This window comes from Rhinatrema bivittatum, chromosome 6 (genome assembly GCF_901001135.1).
Source record: "Rhinatrema bivittatum chromosome 6, aRhiBiv1.1, whole genome shotgun sequence".
Taxonomy (NCBI): Eukaryota; Metazoa; Chordata; class Amphibia; order Gymnophiona; family Rhinatrematidae; genus Rhinatrema; species Rhinatrema bivittatum.
This window is the reverse complement of record NC_042620.1, coordinates 31,328,466-31,345,586: the sequence shown is the minus strand read 5'-3', so window position 1 is coordinate 31,345,586 and position 17,121 is coordinate 31,328,466. Positions and strand designations below refer to the sequence as shown.

Genomic DNA, 17,121 nt, shown 5'->3' with positions numbered 1-17,121 from the left:
TTGTCTAATCTTTTCCAAATGTTCACATCATCTGCAAACAGGCACAATGTCCCTTCTAAGAGCACTGGATCTAAGTGCTGATCCTTGTGGCAGCCCAGCAGTAACTTTCCCTTCTCTACAGTCGATCTCGTTAATCCAGCGCTTCTCAACCGGTGTGTCGCCAAGCACCGGCAGGTGTGTCGCGTGCTCCCGGTCTCTCCCGCTGCTCTTCCTTCCCTGCTGCCGTTGCCGCCGGGCTAACAGCACGTTCAAGCCCAATGGGAACGGCAGCGTTATTAGAGGAAGCTGTGGCACCCGCGGCTGGCCTTTTCTTCTTCCCGTGCCTGCCCCGGAACAGGAAGTGATACGCAGTGCAGTGCGCTGGAAGGAGAAGGAGCCGTGCCGAGTGGAAAAGTAGCGGCAGCAGCAGCAGTATCGGCCCCCAAGCGGTAGCGTGGCCCGGAGCAATCGAAGCAGCCGGCAATCGGCAAAGGAGACAGCAGTATAAGCCTCCTGCGGCCGATGGGATTCTTCTTTCTTGGCCTGCAGGAGCTGGAGGAGGCTGCTGCAGCTACCATTTGTGCTCTGGGGGGGAGTGAGTGAGAGAGAGAGAAGGCAGCCAGCCTGTAAGTGAGAGAATGTGTGTGTGATTGAGAGCATGTATTTGATTGAGAGCATGTATTTGATTGAGAGCATGTGGTAAGGGTGTGAGAGAGAGCATGTGTGTGATTGAGAGAAACTGGTCAGAGAGGTGATGTGTGTATATGTGAGAGACAATAAAAGTGACTGGTCAGGGAGATGACTGGTGTGTGTATGAGAGAGTGAGAGATTGGTCAGGGAGGTGACTGATGTGTGTGTGTGTGTGAGAGAGAGAAAAAGCATGTAAGTGAGAAATCTGGGTATGTGAGAAAGCATGGGAGTAAGAAGCCTGGTATTGTGGGGGTGTGTGTGAAAGAAAGCATGGGACTGAGAAGCCTGTGTATGTAAGATAGAACACGGGAGTGGAAAGCCTGTGTGTGTATGGCATGAGAGAAACTGTTCAGGAAGGTGACTGGTGTGTGTGTCAAAGACTGGTTGGGAGATGATTGGTGAGAGACAGAAACTGGTCATGGGGGTGTGACTGGTATGGTGTGTGTGTGAGAGACAGAGAGACTGCTCATGGGCTCTAAGGAAGAGGACCATGAGTATAGAGCGTAGCCACTATTGCTGCTTCTGGTGTGTGCCACGGCCTGCACGGAAGAGGACAGGAGTAGGAGAGCTGCTGGAGGGGGTAAGTAAAGGTGGCTTTTTAAGTTTATCTTTCTTGATTGACTGCCATTTTTTTTTTTAATTTAAACTTTATTATTTTCTTCAGTAGTTAACCATGAAAATACAAGAAAAATGTGGTACAAATCATCAACCATCTCTCAAATAATTACAAACCATATTTCCATTATTTATATCACATTCCCATAACATGGGGGAAAACAAGAATACCATGTATGAAACAAATTCAATACATATATAATTTCCTAAGTTGTGCCCACAACTGGGCATTCTTAGGACAATATCTTTCTATGGAGAGGGAATTTATTCATTTTTCCTGGACATCGTTCTCTGATAGCTGGATTGGATTTTTATCAATCAAAAAAGTTTCCAAATGAGTACGGTCGGTGAATCCAAATTTCTTCCCTTGATAGGTCACGTAACAAAAACATGGAAACTTTAAAAAGAAGGTTGCCCCAAGTGCGAGCACACGACTTTTCAAAGAAAGGAAATACTTCCTCCTGGCCTGTGTGGCTCGTGCCACATCAGGGAATATTTGGACTTTCTGCCCACAAAATAATATATCTTTACTTCTAAAAAATTTTCTAAATAATATGTCTTTGTCCTGTTCAGCCAATAATGAAATAAAAAGGGTTGCCCTATTTGTAATCACATCTAGTGATTCTTCTAGGAAAGTTGATATACCTATACTGTGGGAAGTAGCTTCTTCATTCCTCTGTTCTACCATATTTTTTACCACTTTCTTTGGAAAGTAATACATTTTGGACACCTTTGGTATTTCCTCATCCCCATATAATAAAATTTCTTTCAAATATTTTTTAAACATCTCATAGGGTGATAACAAACGAGTTTGGGGAAAATTCAGTATCCTAAGGTTTTTCAATCTATATAGATTTTCAACATGCTCAATCTCTTTATGCATTACTAAACTATCTTTAATAAATACACTTTCAGTATTCTGAATTAATTGCATTTTTGATGTCAAAGTATCTACTTCTTTCTCACACTTAGATATTTTCCTCCCTTGTTCCTCAATTACCACAATATTTCTATTAATCACTGTTGACAATGACTTATTCATTTTCATTATATTACCATCCAATCTCGATATCATCCGCCCTAGATCTAATAGTGTAATATTGTCAGATATTTCGTTAGGACTAATATTACTTTCAATTTCAACTGGGAGCTTAATTTCTACGGAATTTATAACATAATCATTATTTTCAGTTCGTGAGATTACTGCTTGTGTTGCCAAGCATGAATCCTCATGAACTGCTCCTACCAGTTCTGGATTCGGTTGCGGTGGAGATCTCTGTCCTTCGCCAGGACTTAAGGAAGCCAAGGATACAGCTTCCACACTGTCCTCAGTTGGCGTTTCCATCCGTCTTGTCACGTGATGGTCCATCGGGCCAGTGCGATGAAAAGGCACCGGAGACGAAGTTGCGACTTTCGCTTTCCTTTTTCTTCCCATGAGGTAAACAACAAAAGAAATATACCCCGGACTCCCCCGGACTAAGCCGGACCAAGCCGCGCGCGCCAAAGGCTTAGGCGACGTGCCGGCGGCGGGGCGCTGCCCTACCCCCGGTCTTATAGGAGGTAGTCCCACCCAGCTGACGTCACTCGCCGCGACTCAGCTGTTCTCACCGGAGGGATGTCAATTCCGGGTTCCCGGCACCTGGGAGGCCTCAGCAAGCGAACGGCCAACTCCTCTCTCCTTCGCTTGTCCCCCGATTGACTGCCATTTTAATTATTTAATATTATGTGATGTGTCTGCTTTTTTGAAATATTTTATTGGTGTTTGGAGAATTTTAAATAATTTTTAATAGTTTTTAATTGTTGGATGTTGTTCTGTTCATAGCTGTTTTGAAACATTTATTCTGCTTATTAGTATAGTTTTACAGTTATTTCTGTGTGGGTATCTATAGCAGCTTGGCTTGTTCTGTTTTCCTAATAGGAGGTGTATTGGTGTTTAGGGCCTGATTTAATATTTGTAGTGTTGCCTTTCATAGGTAGGGTTGCTCCTGTTTAATGAGTGCATTCCATAATACAGGTATAACTGTGTGCGGATTAGTTTATGTGCATTACTACAGATCCTGGGAGTATGTTAGGTTGGTTCTGTGTCTGTTACCGAGATGAGATATTTTACTAGCATGTAAGCATTTGTATCAGTCTTATTTGTTGTATTTTCTCAAGAGGACATGCATTGGTGGTAAACTGCTGTCTTTTCATAAGTAGGGCTATTGAGCCTGGAAGTAGAAGGAGTTTGAGTTGCTGTTACTGAGATGACACCAGAACCAGAATATCTTTTTTGTAGGGTGAGTTGTATGGGGAATGTCGTAATTCTGCTTTACATTCATTATTTTGGGTCAGGGGGGTTCCCGTGGATGCAAACTGTACTTTTACATCTAACCCCGTGACGATCATGGGTCAGTGTGTCACGCATGTGAGAACCATCTGTCAGGTGTGTCCCGACAGAAAAAAGGTTGAGAACCACTGCATTAATCACTACAAGTCCCATTGCTCATCCAGCTTCTCACCCAACAGAGGCAAAATTAAAAAAGATACTTTCTTCAATTCACATTTGAACTGCTCACAGAAAAATGGCTGCCAGAGGTGGCTAGGGAGCCTTAATTTTAACACATGAAATAAGTGTGAATGTTTCTGCAGTTCAAATCTTTGGCGTCATCTTCCATTTAACTCTTCCTTCAATGACTCTCTCTTGTGCTGCCATCTCTACTGTATTTTTATTTTGGTTTGTATGCAAAGTTCTCATATCCTGTCATCAGCTACAACTTTATGCATCAAAGGATTTCATGGAGAGTGAGAGCTGAAGCTTTGACAGTTGGTGCAGCCGTTCACAAGTTTATAATTTGTGCTACTTCAGCGGGTGCATGTGTGGTATCTTGTGTCCAGTTTATGCACATCTACTTTTCTATGGAGACTCGTGCTGTGATGTTGAACTGTGCTAACCTAGTCACTGATAAATTAAAAATTGCACCCGTATTCAGAGCAGCGATTTTGATTTTTTTCCACTCATCAGGTTTTGAATTTTTTTTTTTTTTTTTTTTTTTGAAACATAATTTTTATTGCAATAACATGTGAACAACATCTTCCAGAGTTCAACCATAGTCTCTACCACAACAATAATCTCATAGCAAAGATACAAGGTATCCCATTACGGTTATAGTATACCCGGTCAAGCGGGAGAACAACCAGAAGGCTCATGGGCTGCATCTGAGGCATTTTCTAGATTTGAGAAAAACCCTCCCCCCCCCCCCTTTCCACCCCCCTCCCACCCTCCCACCCTTCCCCTGGTACTCAAGGGTATGTCAACCAATCAGGAGTCAGACGAAACATATCACCACAGTAGCATATCTGTAAAATACAAGGGACAAACTGCCTTAACCATAGATCAGGCGGAACTAGGAGAGTCTTATGTAGTACAAATATATGCATATTATATATAAGGCAGACCAAATAAGTCCAATGTCACCAGTCCCGCTAGAGCATGGTAGAGGTGACTAAAAAATGGCAAGGAACTTGGTGTTACTGAAAATGGTAAGTATCGTGGGAGGTTCCTTTTAGGCTAGGTAACAGTTGTGTTTGAAGATCTGGGGAAAGAGTTGAAATATACTCTCCCCAAATTTGAAGAAACTTAGCTTTTTGTTTGGAAAGCATAGAGACAGCCGTCAGATATTCCATATGTATCAGGTTATGAAGCTTCTTGGTCCAAAGTGACAAGAAATCAGGGTGAGGCTCAATCCATAACGCCAAAATGGTTGCCTTCGCCATTAAAGCCATCTTATCCACAAGTAAAGATTGATGCGGGGAACACCACTCCATAGAATCTGTAGAAGCACCCAGAATCCAGATTTCCGGCGCTAGAGGTACTTGCTTTTTCCATATATTTGATAAGACATTCTGTACTGCTGTCCATAGAACTTGTATAGCAGAGCAAGACCAGAGATTATGCAAAAGGTCTGGCAGGGGATGTGAACAACGCAAACAGGCAGATGAAGAGACCAGGTGCATATAAAAGGCTTGTTGTTGGGAGTAAAAAGCAAAGTGTAGGATTTTATATTGCTGATCCCTGAGAGAGACATCCTCCACAACCTTAAGAAGTTTCGCAAAACAGTTTTGAAGCTCATCAGTCGTGAGGGATGTGTGAAGAACAGCACTCCATCGGGATGCCAGTCGAGTAGGATACTGAGTGGGCAGGAGATCCAACATCGCTTTGTAGTATTCCGCACATCTAGTCCTTTTACCGTTAAGACCAAGTAACAGGTTGCGTAATGGAAGTCCACATGGTAGAGACGGGTTATCCCGGAGTAACCCCTGGATGAAATGACGTACTTGTAGAAATCCGTAGTGATCTTTATTAGATAAGGAGTATTGCGACTTTAAATCTTGAAAACTCAGGAGATGGGCCGATCCAGAACCAGAGCTGAAAAATTGAGTAATATTAGACAGACCATTTTTTTTCCACGTATCGAACATAGAAGAACCAAGTCCCGGAGCAAATAAGGGGCACCCTGTAATTTGCAAGTAAGCAGAGCTGTGGGCAGGGATTCCTAATAGTCCACATATGAACTTCCACCCTCGCCGCATAGGAGAGATAATTTTACTCTGTACAAGATGTTGCGGTATAAGATCAGCAGGAACATGTAAAATAGAGCTTAAGGATAACGGTGCCACCCATTGTTCATAAAAAGCCAGAGGCGAGAAAAACCGGGATCCAAAAAGCCAATCCCGCACGTGGCGAATCAAACAGGCATAATTATATAAGGCTAAATTTGGGCATCCAAGACCCCCCGCCTCTTTGGCTTGCATAAGCCGGTCCAATGAAATACGTGCTCTACGGCCTCCCCAAATATATTCCCTGATGGCTTTGTTTATGTCAGATAGATCCCCAGGGTTCAGCCAGATAGGTAACATTTGGAACAAATAAATCCAGCGGGAGATCTCCATCATCTTCAACAGTTGGACTTTCCCCGAAAGGGAGAGGGGAAGACTACGCCATTGATCGAGATGCTTTAATAATTTTGTCTTTAAGGGACCCACATTAAGGGCATAAAGTCTCTGCGTGTCTGCTGGAATTCTAACTCCCAGATATTTTAAATCCGAGGAGACCCATTTTAAGGGAAAGGATCCGGGCCATGAAGTCTGCAAGCTGCCGGTGATATCTAGGGCTTCTGATTTCTCAGCGTTAACTTTTAAGCCCGCAAACTTGCCAAAGGCAGTTTGAATTCTCAGTACCTCAGGCAAAGCTATAACGGGGTTAGTTAAAAAAACAAGCATGTCATCCGCGAAGGCCGCCACCTTAAATGAGGTGGCAGAGGAGCCAAACCCTTGTATTACTGGTGAAGCGCCTATGGTACATAACAGGGGATCTAAGGACAAGATATACAAAATTGGAGAAAGAGGGCAACCTTGTCGCACACCACGCTGAATCGGGATGGCACCGGACAAGGAATCATTAACTAGGAGGAATGACTCAGGAGAGCTGTATAGGAGTTGGATCCCCTGTAAAATAGCCCCTTGGAGTCCAAATCTACGTAACACTGAAAACATATAAGCCCAGGACACCCTATCAAAGGCTTTTTCAGAGTCAAAGCCAATTGCCAGAGAGTGAGAGCCAGAATTTCTAGTAGCCTCAATAGCCGCAATCAGTTTAATCACATTTGCACCGGGATTTCTGCCTTTTACAAACCCCGTCTGAAAGGGGGAAATTAGGTCGGGGAGAACAGAACCGAGTCTCATCGCCAAAATACGGGCATAGATCTTCAGATCACAGTTTAATAAGGAGATCGGTCTATAGGAGGCTGCCTGCAAGAGGTCCTTCCCGGGCTTGGGGAGGATCGTAATATATGCTTTATTAAATTCAGAAGGAAATCCTCCCTGAACACCCGCCTCCTGATAAAATCGGCACAAGGGTCCCACTACCCGATCTCCCAGGATCTTGTAGAAATCTGAGGAAAAACTATCAGGGCCGGGAGCCTTGTGGGCCTTACTAGTTTTAATAACCTGGAGCACTTCCTGTGCCATGATGGGCTTATTTAAACTGTCCAGCTGAGAGGGGGTCACTTGGGGTAAGTCCAGGTGCCGAAAAAAGGATTCTTCATCCACAGAGTCACCCACTCGATCATCTGTGTAAAGCTCCGAATAAAACTCCTGAAGGATTTTACAAATCTCAGAAGTTTGTGTCATAAGCTGACCATTTTTGGCTTTGAGACTACTAATAAAGGTCTTTCTCCGCTTAACAGCAACCAGACGTGCCAGTAGCCTCCCCGCTTTATTCCCATATCGGTGTAAACCATGCTCTGAAGTTTTCAAGGCCTTCTGTGCCCTGGCCTGCAGTAATGAATTGAAGTGGGTTAGGCAAGCCCAATAGGCCTCCCTGTTGGATTTGGAGGGGACTAGTGCTAAATCCTCCTTCTTACGTTTCAACTCTTGTTCCCAGTGCAAGATAGAACTTAAGAGCTGTTTGCGTTTCCGGGCTGTATAAGCCAAGATATCGCCCCGAATAACAGCCTTTCCCGCCTCCCAGAATAACAGGGGCTCCGCCTCATGCTGCTGATTGTTTTTCAAAAAATCATCCCATCTCTCTTGTAAGTAAGTATGAAAGGCCTTATCATTGGACATGTACCCAGGGAATCTCCAGAGATTGCTAGTCCGCTCCCTCCCCGAAATGAAAAGTTCCACCCACACGGGTGCATGATCTGAGACCACAATGGAGCCAAGCTCCGCTGCACCAAGTCTGGAGAACAGTTGAGTGTCAACCAAGATATAATCAATCCTGGATAACGTGTCATGTGCACGAGACACATGGGTGTAATCACGGATTTCGGGGTGCAATACCCTCCAAACATCCAGAAGGTTCAGGTTTTTACAGAGGGACTGAATAACAGATTCCTTCGGCATTCTAAAACTGGCAGGAATGGCAGATTTATCCACTCGAGCATCCGCTACACAGTTAAAGTCACCTGTCAGGATTAAGGAACCTTTCTGGTGTTCAAGGAGAAGTTGTAGTAAGGATGAAAAAAATACAGTGCTAGTATCATTAGGCGCATATAAGTTACAGATAGTTAAGGGCTTCCCCTCCAATTCCCCAATGATAATAATGTACCTGCCTTCCGGGTCCACAAACTCCTGAGCAGTTACAAAGGGGGTATTCTTATGGATTAAAATTGCCACACCTTTTTTCTTCCCTACAGCTGGGGCGTAATGGCAAGTAGTGACCCATTCCCTGCACAGCTTCCCACTTTCAAGGGCATTCAGGTGCGTTTCCTGCAGACAAGCAATGCTGGTTTTTAAGCGGGCTAAATGTTGAAACACTTTTTTTCTTTTTATAGGATGACCTAGGCCGTCCACATTCCAAGAAACAATGTTATATGGGCCTCCCATGAGAGCAGAGTTTAGGAGCATGAAACATGTTAATAAACAGTAAAAACAGAGGAACTGGAGGCTCCCAGCCTCGCCTCCGCTCCATAAGGTAAACAAGAAGGGGCACAAACGTATACCCAGCCAATACTAAGCCACACACAAAGTTAAGAAACATTCCCATTGCAAACATCATTATATACAACCTGACCCTTGAGTACCCTAAATCCCCAAAACCTGTAAAACCCCCCCCCCCTCCCCCTCCCCATAGAATCGAGAACACCCGCTCAGGTCTATAACCTGCTGAGAGATCACTACAATGTGACCGGGGACTAGGGCCCTTCACCAACCCCATCCAAAAGCCAATAAAAATGTGGAACAGTAAAAGATTAGGCCTTTAAGAGAGTTTCTCCTGCAATGGTTTTGTAGACTCCGGTGTGTCATAGGTAGACCATTTCCCTTCCTGAAGAACACGGAGCTTCGCTGGAAATTGCATTTGGAAACGTATTTTCTTCTCTACAAGAAGAGTGCACACCTCTGAGAAAGCCCTCCTTTGGGCAGCAACTTTTGCGGAGTAATCGGGCGCCAACCTAATATCTGAGCCCTGGTACTGTAAATTTTGTATTTTTCGGGCCGCCTGTAATATACAATGTTTGTGATGAAAATTAAGGACCTTGAAGATTACTACACGTGGCCTCCCGGCCGGGGCCCGTGTCGAATCTCTAGGCCCCAGTCTGTGCGCCCGTTCGATTTCAAATGTGGGTTGAAGCTCGGGCAGGCCCAGCGCATCAGGGATCCATGCTTTTAGAGCCGTGCGCAAGTTTTGATCTTCGAGTGACTCTGGGAGACCCAGCACTCGAATATTTGAGCACCGAGATCTGTTTTCCAGATCCTCCGTTTTACTCTGCTGTTCCACCAAAGCCTTTTCCAGGGAGCAGATTCGGGTGGTAAGTGCCAGCACATCATCCTCCAGCACTCCCGTGCGGCCCTCCACTTGATCAAGCCGCGGTGAAAGTTCGGCGAGCGAAGTTTGTAGAGCCGTTAGTTGTTCAGAGAGGCCGGTAAATTTACTTTCTAGCGCTGCAACAACCGCCGTTTGCAATTCTCGGGTCGTTAGAGGTACCTGGGCAAGGTTTTCGGGGGCATCGCTGCCGCTAGATTTTTGCGTAGGCGTCGCCATTTTGGGATCCGGACCTCGCGGCTTGTCTTTGTCGCGTTTGGTCACTTTCGGTGGCATTCCCGACGGCGATTTTTGCATATAAGTAGTGATCGACATAGACCACAGTTGCTAGAGGAGGATCTGTCCCGAAAAAGGCGGTTAACCGGTCTGATGGTGGAGGATCAGGGCCCTATCCCCGGAGCTCAGCCAGTAACCACCCGGCCGCTCTCACCACATCACGTGATCCCCCCTTGAATTATTTTTTATTTCTACCCAAAGAGCTAATAAAAGTAGGAAAAATGTCTTCAGTGGACAAAAACCATATCATAACAGGATGAACTGAAGTGGCAACGAAGTAGGGTGGGTGTTTTCTCTCATTTCACCTGCTGCAATTTCAGTGCTAATAGAGAGCAAATTTGTACTAGCAAATCAGTGTGCATTGAATATACCTTCCAGGATGTAACAAAAATTGTCCAATGCAATGCCAAACCCAGTGACGTTTGGCAGAAATGTCCTTTCCAAGATTTGGCATTTGGAAAAATAGGGCCTACAGAGCTCCAGAGTGGCTAACGTTTACCCACTCACTGGAGTAACTTGTTGTGTATCATCTTCAGGAAGCAGGACTTGCCCCAGTGGAGAATCATCATGGATGTTTACTGTTATCAGGATGCCTTGTGCAGGAGCTTCATTGTATTGTTGACAGTTAGGGAGAAGGGATCTTCAGGTGAAAAGAGTAGCTGCCTACCAAGATTTCTTTTTTTTTTTTTTTTATATTACATTCCTGCAGCTCTCTCATATATTTCATGTATGGAGATTGCATGCCTTGTACTCAAATGTAACCTTTAAGTTGCAGCATAAGTGCAGTATATGTGTTTTCATAACCAATTCTTTGAAACTCCATTTTTAGTTTATTGTATTAACCTTTCAGTCCGGCTTCTTTTCAGCTGCATATAAAATTACATTTAGTATGGTTGGCTTTATTTTTTTTGTGTACCATTCTATATGGCTCTCTTCATAAAATAAAATCTTAACTGCCATTATTTGCTATAGTCCTGTGCAAAATGAATATGAGTTTTAAAATCACACATGCCCTATGTTCAAAGCTGTTTCCTAAATTCTGTACTTGGGCACAATACCCTTGCATGCAGAGCCTCATATCTGTAATTTGGGAACCTAGTGCTCTGATTTGCATGATAAGAACTCCTGAAAAGGCAGTTAGGTGAATTAACAGAGACTGAAGTGTGTAGGATGAAGAATAATATTTTAATAAGTTTCTAGAGTCACTATTTCATTCTTTGCAATCTGATCATGCATATCATCATAAAGCCTCATGCATCGTAGGAAATCAATGATTGCATGCCCCTGGTTAGAGCTGTGAAGCAAACATTTGTGGTTGCAATTTGCATTTAAAAAAAAAAAATGCCACCATGACTTGTTACTTACACTTAGGTGACATACTTAATATCAGGGGATCTCACCGTGAACATCTGTCAGTGGCGATGGACATCAAGTAAACGTGCACCTGTTCTTCCATGGAGAAAGGAGGAATCATTTTGGGCAGTAGAAGGGGTAGAGTGGGAATAAATCAAAATTCTGTATGCTTGGCGTTGACCAGATTAAATGTGCCATTGCTAATTAAGGGGGTCATTTTCTATCGGTATCGCATAGTTGAGGCGGCGAGGAGGCGGACGCTGCGATGTCTTCGCTGGCGGCGATAAGGTAAGCACTGTTATCGTCGCTAGTAGCGCGCCCAATAGCGCCACCTTTCACGGTGGCGCTATTGGGCGCGAAAGCCGGCAGCGATAACACCGCGGTGGTGCGATGGCTGTCGGCTTTTGCAGGCCCGCCCCCCATTTTCACTGGATTCACCATTCTGCGGTAGAATGGTGAATCCAGGCCTAAGTGTCCAATTCAGGCTCAGGTTGAAACGCACATCAATTGTTTTGCCTTCTGGTAGACTCTGGCTGAGGTGAAGACTGGATTGAGATTCTAGAACTGAGAAGGATTGAAGGGAATGCACCTAGTGATAATTTTGAATCTACTCTAATAAATTTCATCCTGGGTAATCCCACTACAGACCATTTTCCCAAAGAAAAGCAAAGGGCATTAGTAGCATAAAGTACAAATGTTTTTATTACTAGAGGAAAAACAGCAAATACATGTAAAACAATATCAGTCACAAACGTGTTGCAGTTCTGCGGGCTGTAAGGATGGAGCCCAGAGCATTGAGAATCCAAAGATAAAATGAAAGTACATTTGTATTGACAATAAATTCTTTTTCTTTTTTTACAGACACTTAATAAGAACAATTTAATTCCAGATGAAAGGACCAACTTTTACCCTTTGCAACAGACCAATGTGTACACTACAACATATTATCCCGCCACAATGAACAAATATGATTACAGGCCTGAGGCCTCTCCTGGAAGGACCTTCACTAATAGCTGAGGAATTATAAGTCCTATAACTACTGGATTATTTCCCGTCATTCATTTTTTCTCAGTTGAGCTTGTGGACCAAACATGGCCCTGTCTGGAGATGTTAATATTGTACCCCGGACCCAGTTCTCCTGTTGTGTTCCTTGAATGCACACATCTGATTTGGCATGGAGGACGGCCCTACCCCAGATTCTTCCCTGCAGATGATTGTGGATCTCCAGCTGGAGAAGGCACTTTGATGTAACTGCACATATTTATGGTCAGAAGATCAGTATTTCTGTCTCAGCCCCCACATTGTCTTGAAGCTGAATATGCTGTGAAAAACACCCACTGTCAGATAACATTACAGAGCTTGATTGTTCCAAGGGACGCAATTATGATGTTTCTTGACTTTGATGTGACCGTCAAAGAGCACTGTGCACATAAAGAAACGAGCAAAAAAATAATGGAACAGTGGATGGCCTACATTGCATGATGGGCTATAAAGGACTTCCATGCTTCAAGCTTGATAACTACAGTATGTTTCTGGGTTTCAGATTTTTGCTAAAGTAACTTCCCATTGAGCATTTGCAGCATTAACCTGAACATTCCTCGTAGCAGTAATTAATCTAAAACTTGTTTTTGGCAGTAACAGTTGAGCTTTCGAGACAGAGAGAAGCTCTGTAAATACTGTATCCAAGAAACATTTCTAAATGTTTCTAGTCTACAGCAAAACAAAATGACATAGGCAGTAAGAAGCTAAAGCAAAGTAATGCTGAATAGTGAAATATGGACTTAACTTTGAAAAATGTTTAATGTGATCTTTCTGCCAATGAAAAAGAGAGTTCAGAACAAGAAAATGGAGGCTTCCTTTAAAGGACATTCCTCCCACTCATGGTGCCCCCGGAAGAAGGCCTTATTTGTCATGTCCAATATATTTTTATTTACTATTTGAGAGAGAGAGTGGAAGTCAGATTTTTTGGGCGAGGGAGGGGGTGCTTTATTTTTTTACAGACATTCATGTTGAAACGTAACACGGAATATTTGCTGCACATTTGCACATCTTCCAGTCAGTTTTCCATCAAAGAATACAGGTCAATCATAATTTGAATAATTTTCCAGTATTTTCTTCTATTTCTTAGGGAAAAGAAAAATTTCTGCTTAAACTAGACAAATTTTGACCATAGAGTTAAACATAAACTGCCCAATCTTGAAATGTCTTTTTTTTTTTTCTCTTTGCATTGATTCCCCTAAACAGTATGTCCTGGAACTAGAGGCATTACAATGTGTATAGAGGTTTGCAGAACGTTCCTTAATGAAGGTAACACAATCCTAAGTTCTGGCTGATGAGATGAAATGCACATAAACACATGTAATTCTGGCCTTCTCCGTCATTTTCACTATGCTGAGGCATAGTACGAATACGATTCCTCTTTCAGAGTTTATTTTGTCACCGTCATGATTTACTACATCAGCGATGCTTTCTGCTTTGTTGATTTTATCACAAAGTTGTCCTAGAACTTGCATTTTATTTCAGTGGCATTGGAATATATTTATAGGGAGCACAAACACTGTTGAAATTTCACCAGGTGCAGACTCTCTGGTGTTGGAAATCTTTTATCCCTGTGCACGTACAGCCGTTTGGTGAAACATGGCAGATCTGCGGGTACAGAAAGGGTACTAAAGATGCAAGGCACAGAGACTGTTCAACAAAACTCCTCCTGATAGGGATGATTAACAGAAACAACGTGGAGGTTATTAACCAGAAACTTGCTGGGTTGTGATGCCTGTTTTTGGACCAATATAAAAAGATGTTGTGGTCCTTGAGCTTTTGAGACCCCGCAGGTTCTTTCTTCAGATGTTGATTTAGTAACAGGAATCACAACCTAGTAAAATTCCTGTTTTCTCCAGGATTAATATGTGTACTACCCACTATTAATAAGGGGCAAATTTATAGCAAAGGGAGGCATTCAATTACATTTGAGTGTCAATAATAATCTCCATCATTGTAATGGTTTAGTGTTGGTTTATACGAGTGACTGATGGGCACCACTGACTTATTGTGTATCAGAACTTGTATGGCATGAAACTGGCTGATAACTCATGAGAATAACCAGGTATTCATAGTTATTCTCATTTATAGCACCTTGGGTCAGCATCAGAAAAGCGAATGAGACTCAGTGTGCCCTTTTCCTACTTTTAGAGTTCGGCCTGCATGAGTTCCAAGACACTACAGAACTGAGTGACCTGGAACACTTTCTGCGTCCATTTTAAATAACAATCTGTCATACTCCTGGCTGTGCCTGCTTTTCTTTGACGCTCTTAATTTAACAAGCTTTCCTCAACAGTTCCTGGTGCCGTCCTGCAGCGATTGTAGGAAGGGCTTGTGTAAAATGTTGAGCTGCGAAAACATATCGTACTGCAGAGCTGACATTGGGCTAAATGCCATGAAATGTAAAACTACTGTATACCTCTAGCTATCAAGAGCTACGTAGATAAATACCTAGTGCTAGCAATTCCAACCAAAAGTACCAACCCAAATAGTAAACCTTAATAAAACATTGTACTGAGTGAATTGTGGACTTTGGTATTGTAACTGTAAATTGGGATTTGTTTTCGTATTTCTTTCTAACCATGGTCCTGGCAACATTGCTGTGAATGTGATCATTATCTCTCAAGAGCCCCACTTAAGAAGATATTCCAGTTGATTCTTTTTAATTTGGCCATATACAATTATACATTTTCAATCTACTGGCAAGAAATAATTAATTCCCCTTCTCCTAACCAAATAGTCTTGCATTACTGAACTGGCCAATTCAGGTGTTACTAGTGTGAAATAAAAGCATATGGATTAGGACCAGTGCAGATAAGCAGCAAGGTGATCTTTTTTTGTTAAAATTGGCCTTGGACCAAACAGAGTGCCCACATTGCATTATATTGGGGATGCAGGTGCCGTAAATCCAATACTAGCACATTTGTGTTCACCGATTGCCCTTCAGAACGCTTTGGATGCAGCCATAGAATTAGGCTCCGTGTCTTAGACACTAATTCAGAGGACAGAAAGAGGAAGGCTGAGGTCAGCAAAGTTTGGCAATGTCTCTTTAAGGAAAATTGCTTTGTTGTAAATGTAAAATTTTTTTTTTACAGTGAGGGAGTCTAAATACTGCTTCTAGACATTCATGTTCGTTCTTAATAGTAATCAGAATGAGTTTACTGTTTGTGTAATTGCCAATCTCTTCTTTAATGCTGTGGTCTGCAGTGGAGTAGAAATTACAGTGCAAGAAATAACCTGGACTTCTATTATTCAAATAATGTTTTGGCTGTGAGTGCAATTCTTAAGAACTGTTGCGAGCATGATCTGAAGTGCTGAATTCCCTATAAACTCTGTAATGCATGACAGGCTAATGACAGTATCCAGTGAGATTCTTGTATTTCCATTCTCACGGGCCATTCAGGAGCCTCATCTTCCGGGCTGCAATGTCCGTAGGAGATTAATTCCTACCACAGCTTGATATTAAGACTGCTCCAGTATTCAAGGTCACCCAAACGTGTGTTTAGCGCACTGGAAACCAATTCTGTTGTGTGGCACGGGTCCTCTTAATAGCTTAATCTTAAATTTTCATTTTAAAAAAGGGTGATAAAATATGAAACAGGCTGCCGCAGTCTTGAACTTACTGCATTCTTGATATACTAAAACAAATGCACACCAAAACTCAATGCAGTGAAATGTATGTTTTTAAATATAAAGCATTTGCCTTACTATTATAGCAATCCGTGAAACATCTGGCATTCTGCATGCTGATACTACAAACAAGGGATGAGAATTTACTTCTGCTTTCTTAACTCCATAGTGTGAACAACTGACTCCACTTTTTGTAAGACAAGCTGATCTAGTACTGGTTTCATCCCAGTGCATTCATAGATGCTTAGTTCTGATTTCCCTAAGCCACATCTTCCTTCCCATCTTCCTTCCCAAACCTGTCCTGGCACCCAATTAGTCAGTCAGGTTTTCAGAATATGCATGAAATAAGTGTGCATGCAATGGAAACCTATTATTTGCAAAGGAATGCAGTTTCACACTGGAGAACCTAAAACTCCCAGCTGGCTCTTGTAGGGTCACCAGGTCAGATTTGGAAAGTCCTGCCCTAAGAAAAATAGAACAAATCTGAGCCAGGTTGGGGGAGGAGAAGGGAGAGGAAACTAGAACTGGATCAACCTATCCTGAAAAACTGAAGCTTATTTGGAACGTTTAGTCACCTACCTAGTACTATAGTGATAGCAAGTAATGATACTTGTTCATCAGCTATTGCTGAAAACATACGGCATGATTGAAGGGATGCCACCTCATACAAGAAAATTCTTTTTCACTTAATCCACTTAACGCATAGTTAAACTCTGGACTTCATTGCCAGAGAATGTGGTTTCAGCAATTAGTGTTACTGGGTTTAAAAAAGATTTGGATAAGTTCCTAGAGGTTAGATCCATAAACTGTTATGATGGTAATTAATAAGCAATAGTAGCTTGTGATTTATCTAATGTTTGGGTACTTGCCAGGTACTTGTAGCCTGGATTGGCCACTGTTGGAAACAGGATACTGGGCTTGATGGACCCTTGGTTTGACCCAGTATGGCATTTCTTATGTACAATTCAACCCCCAGTTTCACGCATGGTTTTATCCCATTGCATGCATGCCTAATGTAGAGGAGGGATGGCAAACTCCAGTCCTCAAGGGCCGCATGAGAAAGATTTGCATCCAATGGAGGCAGTGCATGCAGATCTTTCTCACGCATATTCATTGTGGATATCCTGAAAACCTGGCCTGTTTGCGGCCCTCGAGGACTGGAGTTCGCCATCCCTGATGTAGAGCTTTGATTTCCCCAAGAAGAGTAGGACTCATTTTCAGGTGTGCAATAGAGC

General features: G+C 42.8%; 1 protein-coding gene across 1 annotated transcript in view; it reads left to right on the top strand.

Annotated features, from left to right (window-relative positions):
• SEMA5B (semaphorin 5B) overlaps positions 1-16,677 on the top strand; it is a 750,498-nt gene extending 733,821 nt beyond the window's left edge. Inside the window, 1 exon segment of the mRNA XM_029605220.1 lies at positions 12,080-16,677. Within this exon segment, the coding sequence (XP_029461080.1) occupies positions 12,080-12,235 (156 nt within the window). The 3' untranslated portion in view covers positions 12,236-16,677.
• Positions 16,678-17,121: the final 444 nt, after the last annotated feature.